The following is a 25,291-nucleotide window of genomic DNA, read 5'->3' as shown; positions in this document are numbered from 1 at the left end:
CATGAGCTACAGTATTGAAAGCCTCACGGGTGTGTAGACTGGCCATTGTCTCCTCACAGTGACACAAATCTCAACCGAACAATGTCTCCGCAACAGTTTCACATTGCACGGAAGGTCAAAACGACGCCGGCCGGATGCCTCCAGTTCCTCTCGAGAACCACGCGAGAGACGGCGTGCATGAAACGCATTGTTTCCGATGCGATGCTAGATTCAAAATGCAAAAATCGTCCGTGACCACGGCGGGACAAAGATGAGCGTTTATTGGTCATATTTTTACTGCTGTACCTGGCCGAGAGTATCGGCGATTTATTTCGAGAGCTGCTCCCCATCTTCTACTTGATGGCCATTGAGAAAAACTCATCGCCAGCTACAAGTCTAATCAATCCGTCTCTGACACTGGTTCTCTTCCCTACACATACAAGTGCAAGCGACGAAATAGCGTCATTTCAATCTACTGGGCCTTTATCTTTTGCATTGTTCATCTTGGTGCTGATAAATTTCACGGCGACGTTCCGACTCGAAGCGAGAAAACAATTGCCGCCTTTGGCCTTGGCTCGTTTCTAAGACGGCGGATCATGACTTGTCCGTTATTGCGGCCCAGGGCGTGCGCATGGCTGTCGGTTACTAGAGCGTTTCACTAACGTATTAATAGTCCGGCATTGTGCAAATATACGACAGGGGGGGCTTGTGGCGTCTACATACGACTCTGCGTCTACCCAATTGACGATGGCACTTTGACGCCATTAGAGTCTTCACGTTATCAAAAAAAGAATTTCCTGGACGCAATTGGAAACACCAAGCCCATCAGGACTAAATTTGCGTCGAGGCCATGCGGTCACTGCGTTTGCCTGCGCTGAAACCGACCGCGTCTCGCATGTGTCGGAGACGCTCGACTTGAAGCAGCTTCGACATCAGACCCCGGCCCCGGCCCCTCAAAATTAGGTGTGGCGCGGCCTGCCTGCAACAATGCAATTCCGGCTTCAGCATCGCCCGGCGCCCATGACGGTTAGTCAGTGTGAGAAGACAGGTCCCGTCCAGGCACCGTCCAGGCACCGGGGTCCAAATGTTTCTCGAGCATGGCAAGGAGAACTGCTGTCCGTGCTAGCGGCAGGCCCCAAGCAAGGTTAGCAGCTTGACTTGGTCTGTCAGGACCCTTGCCATTGGGGAGAGATGCGTGGTCTACAGCATCTGGGGCACCGCGTTTCGAAGACCCCGATTGAGCTGAGTCTACGGATACCATGCTTCTGGACCTGGGCGAGTCGAGACCAGCGTCTATGGCCAAACCAGTCTCATACACGCTATGAGCGGCCTCAACTCGAGCTACGCCCCGTTGTTTGAGGAAATGTGATAGGCGCCTCCTAGACGACTGCGTTCCCCGTAAACGAACCCCCCCTCGAGCAAGGTGCAAGGACGCTAGTGCGGACGTTGAGAGCGACGTGAATGGAGATTAAAAGCCATCGTGTTTCCGTTGTTTCTTCAACTTCTTGTCAACCATCGTTCTACTGTTTGTCCGTGGGGTTTCTTTTGTATCCTTACTTTTCTTCTCTTCTCTTCTATCCATTTACTTTTACATTCCAAAGGCTAGTCCTTTGCTGGTCCTATCGCTTTCATTCACATTCTCTTACCTATTCAAGAATTAATCTTGCTTCTTTTTTCTCTCTCTTTCTCTCTTTTCAAGGTTTTATTTTGGGAAGTCTGGTACTCTCTCTCTTTAGGCCGGCCTATTCTTCAGAAAAAAAAAACCAAAACACAAAAACCTTTATTCAAGATGCAATTCACTACCCTCCTCGTTGCGGCCTTTGCTGCCATTGCTCAAGGTACGTCGACTTTACTCCGGGTTTTGCCATTGTGTAAGCCAATGTGTTAACGCATTGTCATTCTAGCCGTCGATGTCCAGGTCGTCTCAGTTGGCCAGAACCCCATGGCCGGCATGGCCGGTCAGCCCGCTCTCAAGTACTACCCCGACAACATCAAGGCTGCTGCCGGAACCATGGTTCAGTTCCAGTTCTGGGCTGGCAACCACACTGTCACCCAGTCTGACTTTGACCACCCCTGCACTCCCATCTCCCAGGTCAACAGCTCCGTCGCTGGTATCTGGTCAAGCTTCATGCCAGTTGCTGCTGGTGCCGACAAGAAGGAGATCCCCGTCTTCACCGTCATGATCAACGACACCAAGCCCATCTGGATTTTCTGCAGCCAGGGCAAGCACTGCTCCGCCGGAATGTCAATGGTTATCAACGAGAAGTGAGTGTCCAATACACCGATGACAATAAATCAAGAGCCATTCTGACATTGTTCAACTTGCAGCACCTCTGCCAACTCCACCCGTTCTCTCACCAACTATAGAACCGCTGCTTCCACTGCTCAGAGTGGCTCTGGTTCCGGCTCTGGTGCCCCTGCCGGCTCTCCTCCCAGCTACGGTAGCCCCAGCCCCAGCCCCAGCACTGGCTCTGGATCAGGTAGCGATGCCAGCGCTCCTCCTGCTCCTGCTCCTACCTATGCCGCTCCCCCTGCCGCTCCCCCTGCCGACTCTCCTCCCGCGTCTGCTCCTACCGATGTCCTTGCTCCTCCCCCTTCCGTCACAACCGGCGCCTCTTCACCCTCTGGCACTGGTGTTCTTCCCGGTGGCGCCACAGACACCGGCATCCCCAAGAACGCTGCCTCATCTGTCGGCGTTTCTACCAGCCTGCTGCTGGTTCTGGGTGCTGCCTTTGCTTTGCTATAAACGGAGTGACGTGACGACATGACGCGGTGTTGATCGGTTAAAAAAAGGGACGACGATCTGTAATATCATACTTGGGGGTTTTTTATATTCATATATGCATCTTCCTTGCAAGCAAGGGTTTTTCTATTTTTTTTTTTCTGAAGTGGGATGGAAGTAATCTGTTCCCTTGGGTTTTTATGAAAGGGGAAAGGACAGCAAGAGTCCTGGGTTAGAGCACATGCTAGGGACCATGTGTGTAAATGTATCTGGATCTGGATACCTTATTTAAATGAAGGAGTTGTTTTCTAATCATAATTTGTTCTTTTGATGCCTTGTGACGTGTGATGAAATTGCGCTTGATTTTGCTAAAGAGACTGCACTAACAATTGCCTTGTTGTTGTTGTAGGCATCTAAACGTAGGTAGACGAGGATGAATCTTTTGGAGTCATTTATCATATGCATGCATGCTGTTTCCTCTCCCTCTTCCCCCCCCTTCTTTCTCTTTCTCTTGTATACAGCTTACTTCTCTTCCTTGGAATGCCTTGGCTTTCTCTTGGACCTGCCCTGCTGAGCCGGCGCACAAAGCTCTCTCCTGGGCTGCTTCTCCAGCCAATTCTTGTCCCGCTTCACGTAGCCCACCTTGTGGTACTTTTTGCTGTTTCCGAAAAAGTTGATCCAGTGCTTCAGCGCGTCATGCACCTGACGCTGCGCCCTGATGAGCTCCATCTCCTTCATCTCCTTCATCTCGGCCGTGGTCCACTGGGCGTCCGTCTCGGGATCGTCCAGCGGCAGGAACATGTCCTCCACGCCGCGCATGTCGGGCGTGCGATCGTCGGCAAAGCACCCCGTGACAAAGGCCCGGGCGGCATCGCAGCCTGCGAAGTAGTTATAGGAGCCTCCGGGGCCGTAGATGTGGCGCCCGAGGGAGACGTCGAAGATGGTGCCGTTGATGGCGATGTAGACGGGCTTGGAGGGGTCTTTGCCGTCGTAGGCGGCGAGCTGCTCGGGGGTCAGGTAGATGGGACCTTGCTGTCAGATTGGTTAGCAATTCATTCCATCCTTTTTTTTTGGCGGCTTCTTTGCCTGAGAGGACGAAACGAACCCATTGTGCTTTCCACCAGTCTACCCTCAGGTAGTTGGGCTTGTTCTTCATGCCCCAGAAAAAGCTCTCGCCATTGCTGATCCAGTAGCTAAGCGCACACGAGGCCACGAACAGGAAGCTGATGACGCGGAAGACGTCTAGCCACGGAGAGTAGGCATCTTCATCGTCGACCTTGGACTTGCTCTGCTTTTTCTTTGCTGGTTTGGTGGCTTCTCCAGCGTCCGGCTGCTTCCGCTGGCGCAGTTCCGAATCCGCCATGGCTGCTGAGCTGCGGTTCTCGTTGATGAAGCTCTTTTATAGCAGCGACTGGATTTTGGAGATGTAGATTGACAAGGTCGAGTTCGAGTTCAAATCGTGGCCATAAGCTTACTCGTACTCGTATGTACAGCTGCATACCCGCATCGGGACATACAAGCTCCCCGCTGCTGATTCCCGGATGGCCTGATTGGCTCTGCTGCAGACACGCCAGGGTTGTAGCTGCGGTTCTTCAAATGTTAGACATTCAATGGCAGATGCAAGTCATAAGGGCTAAATCCCGGCTGAACACCTCGGCACTGTCCACCCCCAGGCGTTGTCTTGCTTGAGCAGCGGGCATTTAGTCCCAATAAGGGTTGGGCATCGCTAAACTGGGGCGTCACCACAGCAACGGGAAGCAACAAGAGCCCACTTGGCACAATCTTTGTGGTGGAAATTGGTAAACAGCATGAGCACCTTGATGCTGTATTATTAACGAGCCCACAACTGCATAACCCTGCCCAGTACGGAGCAAGGCCTCGTCTGCAACGCAAAGAGAAAATATTCCGCGATACACACGAGAACGGATCCCCTCGAGGGAATCGCCACGACGAGATACCGGCCGCGAATCAGACGCGAGAACAACAACCCTAGCCGTGGACAACAACTCACGCTCCAGCAAATGGAAGAGCTGACGAGTCTTGCCGACTCCCCCGCGACCGCTGGTGGACCCCTCCAGATGGCATCACCCGATCGCGTGAACCAGCGCCGCGACAATCTCTTTGGCACATTGCGGGCTCAAGGAGCAGCGTCGGACAACGCGGGTCGCGACAGTACGGTGCACGACAAGATCAGCCAGTTCAACAACATGAGCATGCAGGCGAGGCAGCAGGAGCGCAAGTCGGCCGATGCGGCGCTGAAGCGGGCCATGCTGGGTCGCGAAGAGGCCGAGGCCGAGATGAGGCGCATCAAGGACGAAGCCGGAGCCTTGCGGCGGGAGATTGAGGAGGGCAAGGAGCGGGAGAGGAGAGTGGGCGAGAGACTGGAAACTGTCATGGTAAGCTGGCAGAGCCCCTTTGCTTCCATCACCTAACCCTCTAGCGTGGCACTTTATCCTCTCTCGTCACGTATGGCCAGCTAATGTGAGCCTTTTTTTTTCCGGCGAAAAGGAAAACTACGGACGCGCAAAGGAGACACACGCACACACGCAGGCTCTGTGGGAAAAGGAAATTCGACGCGCGCGAAAGGAAAACTTCAAGGCGCAATCGACCATTGTCAAGCTTCAGGAAGACCTCAAATCCACCCGGGCATCAACACAATTGATCGAGGAGACTCTACAACACGAAAAGGATAGGAACCATGTTCGAGAGGAGCAAAACATCAAAGCTCAAGCCACCATTGGCCAGCTTCAGGAGGACCTCAAATCAGCACAGGCCATGGCCAAGCTGGTCGAAGAATCACTACAAAAGGAGAGGGACCGGAGCCTCGCTCGAGAGGAACAAAACCTCAAGGCTCAGTCCACCATCAGCCAGCTCCACGAGGAGGTCAAAGCTGCGCAGTCCATGACCAAGCTTATGCAGGAATCACTACAAACCGAAAGGGAGAAGAGTCGCGCCCGGGAGCAAGAAACGTTTGAGGCGAAATACCAGGCTAGCAACCTGCAGGACCAGCTTGAACAAGCATTCGCCCGGCTTAAGCTGGTCGAACAGGAGCGGGATGCCTACAAAGTGGCGGCCAAGAACGAAGAGGTTGCACGTCTCGCTGCCGAGGGTCGTATTCCCCTGCCAACCGAGGAAGCAGATGACGAGTTTGCGTCGCCCCCTAGGAAGCGGAGGATCGCATCGACCATCAGGTGCAGGGATCCTCGTGTTTCTCTTTCAACAATGGAGATTGTCTCGTCAGCTGCCAGCGAGTTGGAAATCGAGCAGCTTACCGAGCAACTGCAATGGGAAAGGCAGAGAGCCGATCGAGCTCAGGAGATGATTGAGTTCATGCAGGCCGAATGCCAGATGCACTGTTGTCCATGCTCCAAGTCTAAACGTCGGACGAGCATGTTGGCAATGCAGCAGCTTCCCCGAACGACCCCTGAAAAGACGAGACTTTCCGTGGAGGCTCCCATTGAGGAGGAGGAGAAGGATGTGTCTACTCAGCCTCTTCCGTCACCCGCCCAGCAGCAGCAGGAGCTGAAGCTGGGAAAGCTGAGGAAGGGCGCTAGGCGAAGCACCGTCTTCTACCCTAAGGAGGGCGTCTTCCGTACGGTATCTGAACAAGAGGCCATTGAGCTGGAGGCTCAGCGCAAGGCAGAGATTGTCATCGAGGCTCACGAGGAGGTTGAGCCGGAGCCGTCTCCTCTCAAAGAAAAAACAGAGGCACATCAACGTATGTTTGCGAGAACACCGTCTACCGAGCCATCAGCCTATGATTTATCCCACGGGAGGTCATCGCTCATGTCGCTCATCAATGCTCCGCGAATTGACGCCCTAGCTGACTCTCTTCCGAATTCCTATAGCATCCCGACGGTCCGTGACAACGAAACCGCTCAGGAGAGGATAATGCGATATCAGGCGGAGGAAGAAGGGGGCTTGAAGCTGGCACCGGCGCCAGAGCCTCAGCCAGCGCAGTTTTCTCTCCCCCGGAAACGCCCAGCTCCCGGTTCCCAATCTTCTTCCAAAAGCACCTACTCAGTAACCACGACAACCGTCCCGGTTCGAGACGAGCGATCCTCTAGCTCGTTATCTTTCACCCAGAGGATGCGAACTGCGTCCAACAGCAGCAGTGCGAGCTTTGACACCAGCGACCCGGCAATGATACCGACCATGACTCGCGAAGAAGCTCTGGCCAAGATCCGCGAGAGAAGGGGACGCGCCAGGAGCACGACCAGGGGCGCAGCTACACCACAAAGCCGGCCAACGTCCGGCATGGGCCGGCGGAACGTGAGCAACCCAACGGGCACGGTTGGAAGCAGGTCCAGGTCCAGGCCCAGGAACGCATGAGGTGTTTTTCTTTTCTTTTCTGTTTCTTCTTTCAATTTTCATCTCCCCTATGCTTTGAATTTATGCAATGGAGGGTACATAAAGAGTGGTATAAGCGGCGACGTTTGGGCTGGGTTGGGTTCGGTTGGCTGGGATATTTATATTGATATGAGATGGACCACCCTGTTCATCCTCTTTACATTTTTCTTGTTTCTTCTTCTTCCTCACCTTGTTCTTTTCCTTCTTCTGGTCATTCTTTTCTATGTTCATTTTCCTTTTCATTGCGCAATGCCCAACGGAAAGGGATTAAGGGGAGGCAAATTTGGAGCGCTGGCGAAGGCGGCGTTTTTTTCTTCTTCTTTTTTTTGGATGTCATGCTTGTATTGGCGTTTCTTTCTTTCTTTCCTTTTTACCAGTGGTTCTTGATAGGTTTTCTTTGAAGTCAACAAAATTGGTACGAGGGTGTTTGCTCTTCTCATTGTTTTACCTCTTTTTTTTTTCTCCTCTCGGTCTTTGGCTACTTTTGCCTCCTGGTGTTTGATATTTTTGAAATTGATCCCCAATTGCGTTGCATAATCGTCAGGTGTTTATGATTTTTGCATTTGTACCGTTTCTTTAGTTTTTAGTAAAAGCCCAGACCATTTGCTTGATATCTCAGGGAAATGTTCCATTTGTTCAAAAGCTGGAGAGATTATATGTAGTCCAAGTCAATGTATTTGTTTGTCTTACATTCGCCTCAAGACAACAACATCATAAAGTTCAAAATGATTCTTAATATGGACAGGGCACAGAGACATGTACACTTCCCTCCGAATATTTGGTATCGCCTCGTTTCCCCCCAAGCAAGCCATTTAATAAACTCCCTTCTCTTACCCTTTGCTCATTACATGTTATATACAAAGAAAGACCTCCTTTTTTTTCTCCTCTCTAGATATTCTGGATCAGTCGCTAAGGAATTTCCTCGTCTTGTTCCTACCCCTTTCCGAGCTAACGGCATCAATCTTGACGGCCACAAAAACGCACTCGACAGCGCTTTTGCCGCTCTTGCTCTCCTGGATGCGTAGCCTAAACTGTCCCGTCTTAACAGCCCACTCTTGACCCTCGTGAGGAAGGCCAATATCAATGCTCTCGCCCATCCTCCGGCGCTTCCTGGGATTCACAGGAGTCTCGGCATCAGGGGTAATGGCAGGAGTGGCATCTTCAGCTTCGTAGCTGCTCAAATCTCCCTCATAGTCTTCGCCGTTGAGGATGATGGAAGATTCTGCCTCAAAGACGACTCGGACGAGATCCTCACTGAGGGGAGTGTTGCCTGGCGTGGCTGGCTGCGAACTGGCGCCCCCTGACGCCATGAGGAGGCCCAGAGGCTGCGTGGTCGGAGGCAGGTTGAGCTTTGTCGCGACCACTTCCAGCAGTCTCGCCACCCTAGCCTTTGTGCCGCCAAAGAACTCTGCTCTGACCCCCTCTGCTGAGAAGACGAACTTGGCCGTGGTCCCTCCAACCTCCAATATCAACTCTGCCGGCTTGTTGTCGACATATGGGCGTGCATACTTGACATACCGGACAGAGGAGCGCGAGGTCCCGTCAGACTCTTCAGCTGAGATGCTAACGCCACTCTTCTGCACATTCTCCAACCGCAGGGCAATCTCTTCGATTTGGCGCAAAGGATTATAACTGATGGAGTGGGGAACAAGCTGCTGTTCGATGCCTTTAAAGTGGAAATATCGAGCGTCGCGAAGGAGCTCTTGTCGATGATTCTCGTCGCGAATGCTAACCGGATACCCGCGCAACAAACGCAGCAGCTCGGCAAAGGTGTCGGCGTTACGGTTGGGAACCGAGGGGGGAAGTATGGAGGGGGGGCGTATCAGCCCTTCGCGATCGAGGCCAGGGAAGAGGTCGTTTGGCTGGGAGAAGAAGAGAGCGAAGCCGAGGGAGAAGTAGTTTGGGGAATTGGCAGGATCGTTGAGGACGTCACGAGGAATCTGGAATTCCCGATGACCGATGGACATGAAGATGCTCTCCTCGTTGAGCTGAGAAATGAGCTTAGGAACTATACGTGAGAAAGATGGTTAGTGCCTTGGGTAACCCGTAAGGCAATTGGGAGCCATTGGGCCCAAGAGAGAAGCATACGATTGTAGAACTGAGCGTCGGCAAATAAACGCACAAAGTGCGTCCCGTCCCGCGGCTTCACATGATATCCTTGTAGATGCAGCGCAATATCTCTAAAAGTCTTGGGATCGCGATCGATGTACAGCGTCCGGATCGTGGAGGACGGGTCTTCGCCTTTGCTCTCGGCCACTTGGATCTGGCAGAGGAAGTATTGTGAGAAGTATGACGGCGCTATGCCATTCAGAAAAAAGAAAGGTTAGCAAATAAGGGTGCCGAGATCAAGGGTTGGCCTCGCCAGAGCAAGCCACACAGCAAGCGACGAACCATCGGAGGACAGAGATGCGCCGGACAGCTTGAACAGTTCGCCGCCAATCTGGATGGGAAAGACGCGCTCTCGCGGCAGGATCTGCGGGATCTTGTGGACGTCGGCTCCCGAATGCAAGGGAAGCCCGGCGGTGCTGGGCGCCTCGCTCGGGCTCGCAGAAAGCATGGCCACTTCTCTTGGGGAGGCGGACATGGACATCGAGAAAGCGCCCCAGTTCCGGTGTCTAATTATATGTGTTGCGCCCCAACTAAGACGCCGGCTGCTGCGGGCGGCTACGGCGGCAGATGCAGGTAGAGAACGGCAGAGGCACTGGTATGGGGTCGAAGCAGAGAAGGATGGCGATGGCAGGCGACGAACGATGTTGGCGAAAACCAACCAGCAAGGCGAATTGTTACTCTCCGCGGGTGGGTTTGGATGGATTGCGGCGCTGGCCCCGGGCAACAACAGCGCGCCCCGGGCATTAGTTGCCGATAAGCAGAGCCCCAGACCGGCAGAGGTTTGGCGGGAGAAACAAACAAACAGAAACAAAAGTGGGATTTGCCGAGGATGGATTTGGAATCGCCGATGAAGCTGACAAAGGGGAGATGAGCTGCAGTTGCAGTTGGAGAAGAGAAGAGAATTTTGTTTTGTTATCTTGTAACTTTGCCTTCCTTGGTCGAGAAAGACTTGGTTGGCACTTGCTACTCCAAGAAAGAAAGAAAGAAAGAAAGAAACAGCAAAGGAAAGAAAAGAGTTGCGCCGTGATTGCCAATACCCGCGCGCGTTTCTGACGTAACATGAGGTTCTAAACCCCCGGATGGGGAATCTTCAGGGACCTTCAGGGACTTTCAGCGACTCGTAAGTGGCTGGGATGTTGAACTGTTTGCGGCGTCTTCTGCGCCACCCGCAGCTAAAGCTCGCTCTGTCCGTTTCGCGAGAATGTTGCCCGGAATGTTGCCCAAGTAATGGCAATGATACGATGCTGAATAACGGAGTAAGTAGTCTTTTGAAATCATTATCAATCAATTAATCATGACGAGCTGCTAATTGCAATGCGAGTGACCCAATTGCCTGTTCCTCGTATTGTCTCTTATCCCTCCACAGGCACGGCGCCAACTCGCTTCTCAAACATCATTACTGTGCTCATTTGCTCATCAATTCCACTCCTCCTCGCACAACTCCCACCACCGCTCCCGTCTGGACCATCTCGCTGCCTCCTCCAGCAACTCTGTGCTCAATCTCCGCCAGGCCTTCCAGCCAGGTAATCATAACCTCTGCGCTCACCTCGAGCTTCGTCAGCTGCTCCATCAGCGCCGTGATAATATCCGCCAGCGCCAGGCCCTGCGTTGTCTTTAGCGCATTAATCGTATTCAGACAGCTCGTCACGTCCGGCGTGCTCAGGAGCGTCTCCATAATCTCCTTGATGGCATCGGGCTGAGGCGCCGCAATGCAGTTGTAAATCGTTTCGGTAGTAATCGTCTCGCGCTTGATCTCGCTTTCCGGCGGTTTCGGTTCGTTCTTTAGTCTCAATGGTGTGCCTTGACGCTCAACAGTTAGCTCGGGACAGCAAATACAACCTCTGCGTGTGATGAAAACTCACTTGATGCATGACAGGCCTGAAGCACGTTCAATGCCCTTCGCATGTCGCCCTTGCTCAGCTTCACTAGTGCATCCACAGCTTCACCCTGGATCTTGACGTTTTCCTCCTCCACCACCTTCTCTACCAACACCCTAATGTCCCCCTCCTTCAACGGACTGAACCGAAATCTCGTACAACGAGACAGCAGCGCGGGGCTGAGCTTGTGAGCGTAGTTGGCAATGATGCAGAACCGTGTGTTTGCCGTGTACTTCTCCATGATTCTTCGAAGCGCCATCTGTGCGGTGTTGGTCATGGCATCCGCCTCGTCCAGGATGATCAGCTTGAACCCTGCAATCGCATTGCCCTTGGCTGCACTGCTGCCCATGGAAAAGATTTGTTTTGTGCTAGCAAACGTCTTAATCTGTTCTCGGACAACATCAATGCCTCTGTCGTCGGAGGCGTTCAATTCCAGCACCATCTGGCGCATGTTGGCAGTGCCGTAGATTCGTCGTGCCAGGGCCAAGATGGTAGACGTCTTTCCCGTGCCGGGAGGTCCGTAGAGAAGCAGGTGAGGGAGGCGATTCGACTCGACAAACTTGTTGATGGTGGCTAGAATGTCCTGGTGACCGGACACATCGTCGAGCGTTACTGGACGATACTTTTCAACCCTGAAAAGGACATTGTCAGTGAGCCGTTTGGATCAATAGCGCAGATTCCATTGATTTCGTACCATGGCAAGGTATCTTCAGCTTCAACTGGCAGGTTGGCAGCGCTCCGTTTGCCCTTGGTCGCCTCGGCTGAAAATGTGATATCGGCAGATGGACCAGGGCCATCCACGTCCATCTCATCCTCGTAGTCGGACATTTTTGGCGGGGAATAGCAGCTGCTGAGGCGAGATTCAAGCTTTTATATGCAATCTCACTGGGTATATGGCTTTATAATGAGCTGCGCCTTGGGCGACAAGAAACAATCGTCGTCGTTAATTTTTTGTCATGTGCAAAGTATGGAGCTGGACAAGTGCAGCAGCTACACGCGCCGAGACGTGTTCTGCCCATTAAAACCCCTGCAACTGCGCCACAGCATGGAGCAAGGTTAGCCACTGAGGGAATTGGAAAAGCCACAACACTCAGCGCAATGTACTCGCACTTATACCGGTTTATCATCCATCACATCACGCATCTTGAAATTGTACGCACTCCGGATAAATGTTGTATTCATTTCTCCTAGTTCTTCAGCCCCCCTCAATACCCTTTCCAATATACCTACACAAAGATGATTATGATTATAAGACAAGAATCGTAAAAAAGAAGAAGAGGGAGAATAAGTGGAAGAAGGAATAGTAGGATACATGCTCTCTCCGTTTATTGTCTCATGGCTGTCTTTCACATAATGCGACCAGTCGCCGTGCCAGAACAGAAAAATAGAATGGCTTAAAAGATTCCCAAATTCGTCAAGCAAGAAAGGACAAAAGAAGCAGAACAAGGCAAGAAAAGGAAAGAAACGCCCCACCATGTCCCTATGTTCATCAAAAGGAAACATGTACGTAAAAACGATTTGCGCCTACCATGAACCTATTTAGCGCAACGGTCACTTGCTCAAGAGGCAATTCGTTCTGTAACCGTACGGACAACGCCGAGACCAATGAAGCTGAATATCATGGGCATTCCTGCTACTGCAAGCCACGAGATTCCTGTGGTGGGGTTTTCTCGTTAGTTGTGTACTCGATATTCAATGGTTGCAATGTTGGATTCCTACCTGCGTAAACCACGAGTTTCGTGACAACTTCGACATCGTATCTCACTCGCGGCTTCACCAGCTGAGAAAAGACCTCCTTCTCGTCACGCGCATCCTCCATGGAAAGATAAATATCCGGGTTCCCATTCTCTGCCCCTTGCATAACCAGAATGTCATTCGGACCTCTGAGCGACTCATTATCATAAAACGCCGCCTTCTGGGCACCTGAAGTTTGTGCTCCCTTGCCTGACTTGTCTTCCTCCTTGCCGTTGAGATCCATATTGCTTGATTTGCTCTTGAGACTCGCATTGCTTCCAATGCTGTCCCTTCGTTGCCGTTCCCGATAAGCCAAGGTTTCGTATGCATCTGCCGCGCTCTGAGGCCCGATAGAGACCGATCGACCTCGAGTTGTGGGATGTCGAATACTCTCGACCATGCGAGGAAAATCAGAGGCCGTCGGAAATAGTGTATCCAACCGCGATCCGGGAGGCACAGACTTGTACTCGCTAGCGGGCGTAAAGAATCTTCGAGGCAGGTCAAAGCCGGTCGACTCGATAAGACGGAACAGGTGAGGCAACACCTTGAGCAGCGTGGGCTTCATAGTCTCGCGCCAAACAAAAATGGCAATGATTCCCACAACCATCCTCGCCGCTATAACCCACGATGTATACGGCAGAACGCCCATGCTAGACTCGGCGCCAGCTAGGAAAGTCCTCCCGACAGTCCAGGTGCCGGCTTCCAAGCCAATTACTACGCCGGCGAAGGCGACACTATCGTCGAAGCACGGACAATCATCTGCAGGCTCGGGATGAATTCGCACAAAGACGACGACAACCAGGCCAGCAATGACGGGGACCAGCCAAGTGCCGTGCTGCATCGCGGCGTCCAATGGCGGCCCGTAATAGTATTCCAAGACGGTAATACCAGCCCCCATGATAGATCCGATGACAACGTCCAAGAACCCGTGCATGCCGCAGTAGAGCCGCCCAAAAACAATCGACACAGCGTAAAAATACGACAGGATCTCGAGGAGCAGCTTCGTCGTGTCCGAAAAGGTGTTGAGGGGGTCGCGCAGGTGTAGGATGGCGTAGACGGCAACGGAAACGGCATTGGCGCTGTGAGTCGAAGGGAAGCCGTACTCGAGCGCGGCGGATCCAGACATGGTAATGCGGTTGAGCGGCGGCGACAGCGGCCGGGGCAGCGAGTAGAAGTCCTTGATGAAGCCTGTCCAGAAGACACCCAGCGCCAAGATGTGGACCAATCTGCGCCCACGACATTAGCAATCCCAAGCTCCAAACCCATACAGCAAGCAGATGAGCGACAGTAAGAAGGCCGCTACACTCTCGAACGAAGCAGATTTCTTCATCCCCAAACATACCCCTTGGCAAAGGCCGCATAGCCACCCCAGAACAGCATGGGCAGGAAGACCATGAAGAAGGTGTGCGTGCCCAGGTTGGCCGTGATGGCGAAGTAGCTGTCGAGCGCCGGAGTGCGCAACTTGCTCTGGAGAGCAGCCAGATACGGCGTCTCCCAGCGAATGAGCGGGAGCGCCTGTTGCCGCAAGTTATATCTCCATTTTGGAAGCGCTCTTTTATCTACAGGTGGCCTTGTGTCAGCGCATGCGTCTTGTTGCTTTGGGATGTCACCGTCCCCTCTCCCTCTATTTGCTTCTCTCGCCTGCGCTCCAGTTTCAACTCGTCTCCCCCGATGCTCGATCTTCCCATGACCGTCGCACAACACCGATCCTGCTCGTAGATTGTCTTCATCTCCTCCTCCTCCTCCTCCACCGGGAGCTGCGTTGGACCTACAGTGATCGAGACTTCTCAGCCCCGCGTCAGGGACGCTGTCCTTGTGCTTGTGATGCGGCGGGGCATCGCGTCGCGTGCCGCTCATGGTGGGAATCCCAGGCAGTCGACAGCGCTGTCAGGGAGGATCTCAATATGTCGTAGGACGAGATTGGGACCCGACATGGAGTGACAGCGGAGGGCGAGTGACGGGCAGAGTAGGCGGAGGGAAAAGCGAAGACGTGGCCCCGGAGTCCGCAGTTTTTTATTAGTGAGATGCGATGCGACGAGCCCTGGCGCAAAAAAAAAATTGCACTGAAGTAAAAAAAGGCAAGCCACCAAACCCTGTAAGCCTCGTGCTCCAGCAGTTATTTACAGCCAAGAGACTCTATCTATGCTTGGCTATTACTCAAAGCCACCACGAGGTAATACGAAGAGAGAAAAAGCCAAAAGGAACATGACCTTTTTCCAAGTTGGCTTAGCTGCCGAGGGATTTACCAAATTGGGTTCTTCATTTACCACAGATAGCGGTACGTTGCCGGCCGTTAAAACCATTGGAAGATAAAGGCCGTCGAGGCGACATCAAATGGATGTGCTGTAGATCCGTCCAGCGCTACTCCGCACCGAGGTACGGCCTGTAAAAGCCAAGGGTCCATAACCGCTTTTGAAACAGTAAAGTGCCAGTATTGCAGGGTCCTTGTGCTTCGTGGGCATGCGGTAGGTACTATGTAGTACCTGGCGGCTATAAGCGCTTGTGGAATCACAGTCGGCCGAATTGCATAATTGACCCCATGGATATCCATCATGGAAAGTGTATCATTGAGGTTCCATCTCAGACAGTAAATACACGTTCTCGTATGTCTCCGGGGCATGGATCACATGCATCATCCAACACGCTAAGGCACAGCGCCTTCAGTGGATCAACCCGATGGCTTCAGGCCCCCCAGCTCCCCCACTGATTCCCCAAAACAGCACCGAGCAAAACACCAGAACTAAATTAAACATTCATATCGACATCCTCAGCCCTAAATCCCCAATCCAAACCGACGAGGCCCAACACCATGGCGCTGTCCCTCGCAGGCAAGCACTGCGTCGTCGTCGGAGCCACCGGCGTCATCGGATTCTCCATAGCAAAGGCTTTCTCCCACCACGGCGCCGTCATATCTCTGCTCGGCCGCTCCGTCCTCGATGCGCGCCCTCGTCTGGAGCCGCAGCTTCGCCCCTACAGCCTACCCGGGACTGACGCCGACACTCCCTCGGCTCACCAGTTTATTCGTCTGGATGCTTCGAGTCGGGACGACATCAAAGCTGTGTTTGGTTCACGCGGATCATCAAAGGTAATTTCATTATCTACTACAAGTGAAAATAAAACCGGAGAGAATTGATATTCCTGTGTAAACCATGTGCCTCATGGAATTCTTTCTAATGAAGCGGATACACTCATGTATAGTCTTCCGTCGGACCAATTGATATCCTCGTCAACTGTGCCGGCATTTCTCAGACCACCTTGTTAAAACGAACTCCAGATGAGGAGCTCTCATCCATCGTTGATACAAATTTGCTGGCTACTATGCTCGTGTGTAAGCACGCAAAGATGAGGCCAAACGGTATAACCCTCTTCTCCATGTGCTGTGATTCCTAGACCAATTAACAGCTAAATCCTTTCTTAGGCTGCATCATCAACGTCTCTAGCCTCATGGCAACAAAAGGTGGTTTGGGGGCTACAGCTTATGCTGCATCCAAGGCTGGAGTAATCGGTAAGACGGCATCATGCTTGCATCTTTGTGATTTCTTTCGTTTGCTAAATACATTGTTTTACATACATCTCCTGTGGTCGAATGCTCATGTCATCTTAGGCTTTACCCGTGCCTTGTGCCGTGAGATGGCGTCTCGGTCTATCCGTGTAAATGCTCTGCTGCCCGGCTGGGTTAACAGCTCCATGTGGACTGGTGTGTATATCCTCCTCCCTATATCCTCTCCCTTGGACACCATGATTGTTCCTCCCCCTTGTACCCAAGCTAATGTACAACCCAATATTAGATCTCAAGCCAGAAATCCAGCAAGCCTATCTCAGAGATACTCCCCTCAACAGAGTGGCAAATCCCGCAGAGGTTGCTGATGCCGCTCTGTTTCTGGCATCCAACGGCTTTGCCAACAACTGTATTCTCAACCTCGACGGTGGACTGAGCGCTGCTTGAGACATCGCAGCGGCTTCTTTGGCGCTTAATGCAGCCATGTATATCATTAATCATCGATGACGATGGCTCCGCCGGCGTCTTCCACAACCACCACGTCATCGGCTGAGCCGACAAGCTTCGCTTTTTTGAAAGGTGGGCTGCCATCGTCGGGAAGTGGTCTCTTGGTGCCTTTGGACTCCTCTACCACCTCGTCTTCTAACGAATGCTTCCCGTTTTGCTGGCCGTGACCATTACCGTTGGTTTCGACTGGAGAAGTCTTCTGAGTCTTGTGAGGGATTTCAGGACGGCCAGCATGTACAGTGCGGAAAGACTCTCTTTGGTTATCCAGGATGCTGTACTCGATTAGCTTCTCTCTCGTGACAACCTCACTCCATATCACATACCCATTTTGAATATCAATCACCAAATTGACGAATGGGGCATCATCATCCTCATCGGTGACAGTTAGAAAACTTCCTCCTTTGATGCCTGCAAAGTTGTTAGCTACTTTGTTGCAATTAGAAGGGGAGAAGAGAATTGTTGAAACGCCATACCAAGCTCAGTGAGTTTCTTTCCGAGGTTGTCTGTCTCGTCTGGATCATACAACACGCCAACGTCATTGCTCACGACAAACTCTTTGTCTCCATAACCGAACTGCTCCTTTACCAGCTCCTCGACAATGTCCCCAAGTGTTGCTCGGGACAAATCGGCAATGACACTGGTGTAATAAACTCCGCAGACGGGGCAATCAGGGTTTGGTTCTCGATTCTTATCTGGAGCCAGCAGTCTTGCGTTGGCAAAGGGTGTTAGGAATACTTCTTTAGCCTGCCCGTATTCGCCTTTGAGCACCTTGAAGGACTGCAAGACACAGAGACCTGCAACAATGGCGTTTGTTGTGGCAATAGCGGGGATGATGTTGCCGGCCATCTGTTTGATGTCGAAGCGAGACTTGACATCGATGCCAAAAACTGTGGAGCGAATGTTTGCGCTGGATGCTACAAAGTCCAGAGTATCGTTGTCGTCTTTGTCAAAGGTAATGGTTGGCTCAGGGGCGGATGGATCCTTGGTCGCCCTCATTTGAAGCAGTCGCTTGCTGAGCCGGTCAAGACTGTCGTTGAAGACAACAAGACTTTCTTCAAGGGACCAAACTTTCTGTCCGTCTGCAACTATGGCATCTTTTGATTCGAGAGCCTGGCCGGCTCGTGCCATCACTTCATCATACTTGAGCGCTTCAGGGGCGCGACGTGATTTCCACATGTCTTCCACAGATCGCAGGCGCTCGATGTCAGAATTAAAGACTTTGTCGAACAACAATCTTGAAAATTCAGGTGTCCCTATTGCTCCTCGAATTTTCTTGAGGGCCTCTGACTCTTTCTTTAGTTCCTCGATTTCTTGGGCTAGTAACTTTGTTCAGTATTAAACTTCTTCTTGCGCCGGGTAAGATGCATGAATTACCGTTATCCGCATCCGCCGAGTGATCAAAAGCAGATTCATCCTCACTGACACCAAAGATTTCACTGAACAGAACATGTTAGAAAGGGCGATGACGAAGGCATACTGGATGCAAGGAGAAGCCTCTTACTTGAGTAGATAGCTTTTGCCCCAAACTATGCAATGGATTGGCTGACTCGGGGTGCTTCGAATCGTGCAGACGGGAAAGGACTTGGGGACGTCCTTGGGAGTGCAGTCATAGCAAGCAGTGACACCCTTTTTGATGACCTGGACTTGGCCGTTGAAACCAGTCGTGCCACTCTCAATTAGGGGAACATCTGCCGCCAAGCACATCTTATTTACATGCCGCCTAGCGTCGAGGTTGTCGAGGGCATTGAAAACGATCTTGAAGTCGCGAAACCACGGAACGCTGAACTCGACGTCCTTGATGTTGGCATGATGCGCGACAATCTTGACGTTTGGATTGAATCTTTGCGCCGCCTCTTTGGCAACCTGCCCCAGAAGTTAGCACTGCGAAACTCGGCCCATCTTTAGCGCAGCCTCGGCGTCCCAACGCACCAGCGACTTTGATTTTTTGATATGCTCGTGTCGGAAAAGGAATTGACGGTTGAGGTTGGACAGATCGATCGTATCGAGGTCGACGATGTGAATCTCGCCGAAGCCGTTGAGGACTAGGTTTTTCAGAAGCTCGCACCCGATACCACCAGCGCCCACCATGAGCACTCGCGCCTGTGACCAAGGTCAGTATCCAAGTTGGAATCCTGCCGAGAGAAAAAGAAACATTATTGAAGCAAGAGAAAAAGTGAATTTAACAATGGCAATAGAGGGAGTGAATGAAAGGCTCGGGTCGAATGGGGGATCTGCTGCCTGCCAGCGTGCGTTTGGATCGCGGGACAGCAGAGGTTAAAGCTTCCAAAACCACAGCCTCGTCATCCTACGTACATGCTTGACTGAGGAATTCAGAGATGCGCCCAGCGACTGCTGATTAAATCGATCGCGCGTAGCCATTGCGTTTCGCTGAGGAGGTGCGGGATGTGACGCGACAATCCGCCGCGGCTGCTGAGGCTCTTGGGCAGCGGTGGCATCAGCAGCAGTTGACGTGCTCTCGACTGCATCTACGGCAGCCTCTCTGGGAGCCTCCATCGCTGCCATCAGCGCGAGTGAGGGCACTGCGGCAGGGAATAAAGACAGGTGCGATGACGGGAGATTCGGGGCCTGTATTTTGGTGATGGGATTCGAAGGCGATCGGTCGCAGGTGAAGCAGAAGGCGTCGAATCGATTGCGCCAAACCCGTCACTCTTTTCAGCTGTTGGTCTGGCGATGCTCGGCGCAGGTGCAGCTTCAGGTCTTCAAGTACAAGGTACGAAGCAGTTGGAAAGCCGGATTTGCGACCAATGAGATGAGGTCAGAGGCCCGGGGAATATGCCCGAGGGGCCCGTGCGCTTCCAGCGTGCTGATTGGCTGAGCTAAGATAAGAGATTGGCGGGAGTGACTTTGAGCAAGGCTACATGTGCCTGGCTGGATTATTTCTATTTTTTTATTTTTCAATGGACAATGTATGGGATACTTGGGTGCAAAACATTTGCAGAATATGACAATGATGTAGAAGAAAAGAATGCAAAAATAGTCTTGATAAAGTAATCGTAGATAGAAACCTGCTGCAAGCATATCTGTAACTCTTTTAGGCCCCGATTCCAACACTGAGAAAAGCCCCTGATTGGGCTCTACAGACACCCAGTCCTTGGCTCAGCGGGGTGCTATTCACAGCGCTGTCCACCCAAGCCAGAAGCGCTTTTGGTCTTTCCAGTGAACAACATCTTGACCTCACTTCACTTCACTTGACTATTCAACTTTTCACATACAAGTGAATTTTTGCACTCTCCCCTCTTCCACACAATGTCGGATGACGAAGTAGATCTCGAGCTTCTCGCTCTTCTTCGCCAGCACCTGCAGGGCGTCTCCATCAAAGACGAAGAGCCCGAGACAGGCGTCCTGCCCGACGCCGAATACGTCTACAACCATGGAATCGACGTGGCCATCGACATGCAGTCGACGAAGCGGGCTGCAGAGTCCATCTATGCGCAGATGCAAGAGAAGAGCTATTCCACCTCCACCTGGTCATCGCACGAGCTGCATCCCAAGGCCAAGGATGAGGCCACCGCCGCCTTCATCTTCACCATGGACCTGCTCAACTTTTCGTTCTGGTCTGAGCTGCCTGATGACGAGAGGTTTGCTATTGAGTACAAGGGGAAGCGGTGGACGGGGTACTGGAGTCTTGTGGCAGCCATGCAGAGGGCCCTTGAGGAAGGTTGGTGGAAGCTTTCTTGTGTTGTCGATTCAAGTCATTATCTTCTCACACTGACGTTTATGTTTACCAGACATCCCAATTACGGATCCTCATTTCTGGCAGAATGAGGAAGAATGCAATCTAGAATCGCTCAGACACGTCTTTCGATCCTGCACAGAGGAAGAAATGCCTCTTCTCCAGGAGCGACTGGACTGTCTCCGAGAAAGCGGAAACGTGCTCTACAGTGTAAGTCATAAACTCTCTCATACACGATATGTTTAATATATAACACTAACTCCGTCACTTTAAGAAATACGATTGCTCTGTTGTCAACCTCATCTCCGCGGCCAACGGCTCCGCGGCCCAGCTCGTCAACCTGCTTGCCAGGGATTTTGACTGCTTCAGAGACGAGCACCCTTTCGAGGGCAGACGCAACCCCATTCGCATCATGAAGCGCGCTCAGATCTTTGTGGCCGACATATGGGCTTGCTTCGAGGGCAAGTCGTATGGCGAGTTCCGCGACATTGACAAGATTACAATGTTTGCCGACTATCGTGTGCCTCAGATACTCTCTACCCTCGGCGCATTGTACATTGGTCCGCAGATCCATGCGGCGATCCGTGACAAGAAACTTATCGAAAGCGGAAGCAAGTGGGAGATTCAGCTACGAGGTGAAGATCGGCGTCGTTCCAATGTTTGTGATATCTCTTACTAACGTTGTCGCAGCTTGCAGTATTTGGTGCGTTGAGTTGATACGGAGGGAGATCCAAAAGGCACATCCCGACACTCACGTCAATGCTATTCTGATCGACTTCTTCCTTTACGACACAATGAAAGAGATGGAAGCAGAGGGCAAAGAAACTATCCCTCATCATCGCACACGCAGCATCTGGTACTGATTCCACACTATACTTGGACGAGGACTTAATCAAAAGCATATGGCACGGAGCATGGCATCTCAAATTATAGAATAAACATACAACATCTATGTACTATCTGCAAAGATGGTACACCAATCAACTCGCATACCCATCATAGCCCCAAAAGAAATCATGAAGATGACAAACAGAAAAAAAGAACACATTGCACCCAACGCCACGACCCTACCACTGCTGATGATTTGTCTCTTATGTAAACAAAGCCGTGGCATTCATTATCCGATCCATGTGCGCAGTCTCAACTTCGTCATTCTCCTTGTTCTCCTCTCTCAAAAGAACTGCCAAAACTTCAATCGGGGGCTTCATGCCAAGACGCTCAGCTCGCTGCCACCGCTTCACGCGAGTGATTCCGATACAAGGCTTCAGGAAGCTGATATTAACACATATCCAATCCAAACATTCCGCACCTCCGTATAGGAGAGGAGAGGAGAGGAGGTTCGTAAACTTACACCATATTGCGAGCTCACATCAAAGTATCGCAGCACTTTCTCGCCCAAATCAAGATCCTCCTGGTGCACTCGAGGCGCCTTGCGCACCTTTTCAATTGCTTTCCAGTACGACTTGATCTGGGCATCTGTGATCTTCTCCGCCTTGAGCTCTGCTTCCGTTTTCTCAGGGGCTTTTTCGGCGACAGGTTCTACTTCTGCCTCCGACTCCTCGTGGACTTCAGGCTCGTCTGCGACAACATCGACGAACTTTTCCTCCTCTTCCTCCTTGGTTACTGCGCCCTTTGATGCTGGCCTCTCCGGAATGGTGGTTTTGGCAATCGCGGGAGTGTCTGTCACCACCTTCTTCAGATCCTTTGGCACGGCCTTTGTAACTCTGCCCGTGAAGCTGATTGTTGACTGTCCCTTGGCGGGGCCAGGACGACCCCGGGCGGCCGCTGCTGCTCGTCTGGTGGTAGGCATTGCTCGATGATGATACCCTGTAATGGTATTGAATACCGATATAATGCAGCAATTGTTGCGCTAATTCCACGACTATAATTGTCTTGCTTGTATCGATGCTCCTGTCCTATCGAAAATGAGATGCAGGAACACTGGCGATCAGGTGGAGTTCCGCTGGTGTCTGCCTGTGATGTGAGTATGAATGATGCACAAACTGGCGCTAAAGTTTGGCGGGGCAACGCGAGACTGGAACGATGTCACGTGGCAGTCATGATGCTCCAGTTCCTACAGCACTTCCAAGGTCGTTCCTTCGTTGCAATCACACACCTAATCACGTGGTAAACTTCCATCAATGTGTTGGATGAAGGAGCAGAAAGTCCAATTCCACAATTCAACATGCTGTGCACCCCTTCCAATGCTCCTGCGCCCGCCTGTGAGAAGCCTAGCTACCTGTTGCCTCCCTGTAGAATGAAATGCTCCTGTTTGCGCCGGCCGTGCAAAACATCTCGCTGCGCCCAGTCTTGGGCAGCCACCGGACGGCCCAGAGTGCCTTGTCCGTCTCGCTATGCGTTGCAACACAAACGCTGCGCTCGATTGACCACACCTTCACTTTGCCGTCCATGGAGCCGCTCAGCAGATACTCACCAGTATCGCTCCAGTCCAGTGAAGTGATCCATGATGAGTGTCCCGTTAGGTTGCCCACATGTTCGCCGTGCTTTGTATCATATATGGCGATGATGCCCGCATCACCAGCTGCAGCCACCCTGGTACCGGCCGGCGAGATTGCTACGGCTCGCACAGGTTTGGCAAGGCCTGTAGATTCCTGTTAGCTTCAAGATGGAAGAAAACTAGTAAACTTGAAGATGGGAGAGTGTAACCTACCAGACAAGGAGTATAGAATTCTTCCCGTGTCATTGTTGAACACGTAGACGGAGCCATTCTGGTGCCCGCTGGCCGTAAACTTTCCATCTCTGCTAAGATCCACGCACATGCCAAGGCTGCCTGAACCCGCGCTCCCAGTCTCATATTCCCGGATCTTGGCTTTACTCTGGTCTGCGACATCCCATACATTGATCCTGCCGTCGTTTGTAGTGCTTGCCAGATAGCCTCCGTCCTCGCTGAGAGCAATCGCCCACACTTCACCTGGCTTGACGGTTGGGCCCGTGATTTCGCCGCCGCTGTTCCAGTCTCCAGTTTCCTTGTTCAGCTCCCATATCTTGACCTCACCCCCGAAGCCAGCGCTGGCGGCATACAGGCCGTTGCGTGATGTGCAGACATGGTGGCAGCCTAGCTTGTGGGCGTCAGGAATGGACTGCCTCAGAGGAAAGGAAGGGTCCGTAGTGTCATGGACGTGAAGCGTTGAAGAGCCGCTGGCCGAGATCAATGTCCTTTGCGTTGCAGCCAGCGAGAAGATGTCTGTGATGTGGGCTAGGGATCACTCATTAGCTGTTTAGCTCTTGACGAGCGAAATGATGACGACAAACCGTCATCCACCGTATGGGTGGTCAAATATTGCTTGGACTACAGGGTCGAATAAGTGAGCTTTTACAAGGTCATATTGAATTTGACGAGGGCCATACCATTGTCGCCTGCCTGCGATGTTGCTGTTGCTTGGTGGTTGTTTTTGGCTGGGCTGTGGTAGGAGCTTGGTGACTTTGTGAGTTGGTGGGGTTAAATGGTCCGCTACAATACCAGCGTCAGATGCAAAAGGCCAGGATGAAACAGTGAACCACAAAGACATGTTGCTCTCATTGAGTTCATGCCAATGGATTAAATTACATATAATAAGTTGTTAAAAGGATTTTTTTTTTAAAGAGCTGATAGATTGCGCAGAGTTTCTAAAGTACACTACGCATAGGTCATTTGGCAGAAACGAGGCGGGATGCTGTTCACATGTTCGTAATTTTTTTATATATATCTGTTTAAGAGCATCGCTTTTCTGCCACCCGATTTCTCTATCCCGATCCTCATACTAGTAGTACATAATGAAACAAAGCCTTGGCTGAGGCAAACGCCAGCTGTATGCTTGGTTAGGCCGAGGTTGTGGTATCCAGGCCTCTGATAAAGGTGTCGGATGGAATCCAGCCATCTATCGCTTAGAAACCTCTGTTTACAGGATAATCTTGACGCCATATTCTCTTCATTTCTAAATTCATTAAGGCCATCGTTAGCATTGCACGAGTCAATGGACCCTTCCTTTCGTAGCCGTACCTTCTAAGCAGTTCTGGCATAACCTGTGCGTCCTCTTGATCTCTCCGCATCCAGGACATTTGCATAGATGGTTGACGTCTTTTAGAGCCTTTCCAGCCATCTGCCTTGATCTCTTCTTAGAGTGTGAAACCTTGTTCTTGGGGACTGCCCGCAAGACTGATTCCCAGATATCGCCTAGCAGGCCGGGGATGTTGATGGTGACGCCGGGGACGGCGATTGATAGCGCTGGAAGGAACTTGAGGGTATATTGTGTGGTGTAGAAAGTTGCCCATCGTGAGACAGAGAAATAGAGAGGCGACGACAGCCGGGGGAGGAAAGCGGTGGCCATGGCAGCCGTTATGATGCCTTGTTCTTCTATATTCAAATGTCGGTTGGCGCAAAAACCAGCTCGATTGTGCGCACAGAGAATCCAATTTCCGATTCCCCAATGCAAAGCACACTGCAGGTAAATATTCGGCCGCCCGTATCCAGAAAACTCAGAGCTCAGAGCCGTGTCTCGGTTTGTTTTCGTGTCTCGTTAGCGGTTCGGTGCGGGATTCGATATGTCGTGGTTCATCAGCTATGCGCCCATTGAGAAAATCGAATCATCAAAATCTTGCCTCTAGCAGCTTATCCAGCCTAGCATGAAGTACCCAGGTACCTCCAGGTTCCGTCCAACTCTGGGGCATCATTCCGCCCACGACTGGGGCACTGCCGTACCGCTGAAGTACCGAATACAACGGCTTCTCGCAGCGCCACTTTTCAGCGGCCAAACGGACCAATCGCTGGCCAGAGGGTCCCGGGACGGCTCCACAGCCAATCAGCAGCTCGCAATGCTGTG

The 25,291-nt window shown here is 51.9% G+C and overlaps 11 protein-coding genes across 11 annotated transcripts; 4 read left to right on the top strand and 7 right to left on the bottom strand.

Moving 5' to 3' along the window:
• Positions 1 to 1,768: 1,768 nt before the first annotated feature.
• Positions 1,769 to 2,725, top strand: Triagg1_1141 (uncharacterized protein; the record flags this gene model as incomplete). The annotated part of the gene is made up of 3 exons (XM_062895179.1): positions 1,769 to 1,817; positions 1,884 to 2,244; positions 2,308 to 2,725. The coding sequence occupies 3 exons, from the start codon at positions 1,769 to 1,771 to the stop codon at positions 2,723 to 2,725; spliced, it is 828 nt and encodes a 275-aa protein (XP_062759480.1).
• A 498-nt stretch (positions 2,726 to 3,223) lies between these two features.
• On the bottom strand, positions 3,224 to 4,064 carry Triagg1_1140 (uncharacterized protein; the record flags this gene model as incomplete). Its single annotated transcript, XM_062895178.1, has 2 exons — positions 3,224 to 3,733; positions 3,807 to 4,064. The coding sequence occupies 2 exons, from the start codon at positions 4,062 to 4,064 to the stop codon at positions 3,224 to 3,226; spliced, it is 768 nt and encodes a 255-aa protein (XP_062759479.1).
• A 658-nt stretch (positions 4,065 to 4,722) lies between these two features.
• On the top strand, positions 4,723 to 7,033 carry Triagg1_1139 (uncharacterized protein; the record flags this gene model as incomplete). The annotated part of the gene is made up of 2 exons (XM_062895176.1): positions 4,723 to 5,097; positions 5,231 to 7,033. The coding sequence occupies 2 exons, from the start codon at positions 4,723 to 4,725 to the stop codon at positions 7,031 to 7,033; spliced, it is 2,178 nt and encodes a 725-aa protein (XP_062759478.1).
• Positions 7,034 to 7,953: 920 nt separating this feature from the next.
• Positions 7,954 to 9,641, bottom strand: Triagg1_1138 (uncharacterized protein; the record flags this gene model as incomplete). Its single annotated transcript, XM_062895175.1, has 3 exons — positions 7,954 to 9,059; positions 9,140 to 9,349; positions 9,443 to 9,641. 3 exons carry the CDS (start codon positions 9,639 to 9,641, stop codon positions 7,954 to 7,956), a joined length of 1,515 nt encoding a protein of 504 aa, XP_062759477.1.
• A 924-nt stretch (positions 9,642 to 10,565) lies between these two features.
• On the bottom strand, positions 10,566 to 11,865 carry Triagg1_1137 (uncharacterized protein; the record flags this gene model as incomplete). Its single annotated transcript, XM_062895174.1, has 3 exons — positions 10,566 to 10,960; positions 11,023 to 11,669; positions 11,732 to 11,865. The coding sequence occupies 3 exons, from the start codon at positions 11,863 to 11,865 to the stop codon at positions 10,566 to 10,568; spliced, it is 1,176 nt and encodes a 391-aa protein (XP_062759476.1).
• Positions 11,866 to 12,670: 805 nt separating this feature from the next.
• Triagg1_1136 (uncharacterized protein) lies at positions 12,671 to 14,628 on the bottom strand (the record flags this gene model as incomplete). The annotated part of the gene is made up of 2 exons (XM_062895173.1): positions 12,671 to 13,997; positions 14,114 to 14,628. The coding sequence occupies 2 exons, from the start codon at positions 14,626 to 14,628 to the stop codon at positions 12,671 to 12,673; spliced, it is 1,842 nt and encodes a 613-aa protein (XP_062759475.1).
• Positions 14,629 to 15,580: 952 nt separating this feature from the next.
• On the top strand, positions 15,581 to 16,717 carry Triagg1_1135 (uncharacterized protein; the record flags this gene model as incomplete). The annotated part of the gene is made up of 5 exons (XM_062895172.1): positions 15,581 to 15,856; positions 15,970 to 16,099; positions 16,190 to 16,276; positions 16,376 to 16,468; positions 16,560 to 16,717. The coding sequence occupies 5 exons, from the start codon at positions 15,581 to 15,583 to the stop codon at positions 16,715 to 16,717; spliced, it is 744 nt and encodes a 247-aa protein (XP_062759474.1).
• Positions 16,718 to 16,763: 46 nt separating this feature from the next.
• Triagg1_1134 (uncharacterized protein) lies at positions 16,764 to 19,300 on the bottom strand (the record flags this gene model as incomplete). Its single annotated transcript, XM_062895171.1, has 7 exons — positions 16,764 to 17,049; positions 17,101 to 17,185; positions 17,251 to 18,093; positions 18,152 to 18,213; positions 18,279 to 18,640; positions 18,707 to 18,877; positions 19,091 to 19,300. The coding sequence occupies 7 exons, from the start codon at positions 19,298 to 19,300 to the stop codon at positions 16,764 to 16,766; spliced, it is 2,019 nt and encodes a 672-aa protein (XP_062759473.1).
• A 744-nt stretch (positions 19,301 to 20,044) lies between these two features.
• Positions 20,045 to 21,334, top strand: Triagg1_1133 (uncharacterized protein; the record flags this gene model as incomplete). The annotated part of the gene is made up of 4 exons (XM_062895170.1): positions 20,045 to 20,456; positions 20,527 to 20,681; positions 20,746 to 21,106; positions 21,162 to 21,334. The coding sequence occupies 4 exons, from the start codon at positions 20,045 to 20,047 to the stop codon at positions 21,332 to 21,334; spliced, it is 1,101 nt and encodes a 366-aa protein (XP_062759472.1).
• Positions 21,335 to 21,562: 228 nt separating this feature from the next.
• Positions 21,563 to 22,281, bottom strand: Triagg1_1132 (uncharacterized protein; the record flags this gene model as incomplete). Its single annotated transcript, XM_062895169.1, has 2 exons — positions 21,563 to 21,733; positions 21,823 to 22,281. 2 exons carry the CDS (start codon positions 22,279 to 22,281, stop codon positions 21,563 to 21,565), a joined length of 630 nt encoding a protein of 209 aa, XP_062759471.1.
• A 421-nt stretch (positions 22,282 to 22,702) lies between these two features.
• Positions 22,703 to 23,843, bottom strand: Triagg1_1131 (uncharacterized protein; the record flags this gene model as incomplete). The annotated part of the gene is made up of 4 exons (XM_062895168.1): positions 22,703 to 23,073; positions 23,143 to 23,688; positions 23,745 to 23,781; positions 23,841 to 23,843. The coding sequence occupies 4 exons, from the start codon at positions 23,841 to 23,843 to the stop codon at positions 22,703 to 22,705; spliced, it is 957 nt and encodes a 318-aa protein (XP_062759470.1).
• Positions 23,844 to 25,291: the final 1,448 nt, after the last annotated feature.

This window comes from Trichoderma aggressivum, assembly GCF_033847375.1.
Source record: "Trichoderma aggressivum f. europaeum strain CBS 100526 chromosome Unknown scaffold_003, whole genome shotgun sequence".
In the NCBI taxonomy this organism is placed as follows: domain Eukaryota; kingdom Fungi; phylum Ascomycota; class Sordariomycetes; order Hypocreales; family Hypocreaceae; genus Trichoderma; species Trichoderma aggressivum.
Note: the sequence above shows the minus strand (reverse complement) of the source record. Positions and strands in the feature narration are given on the sequence as shown.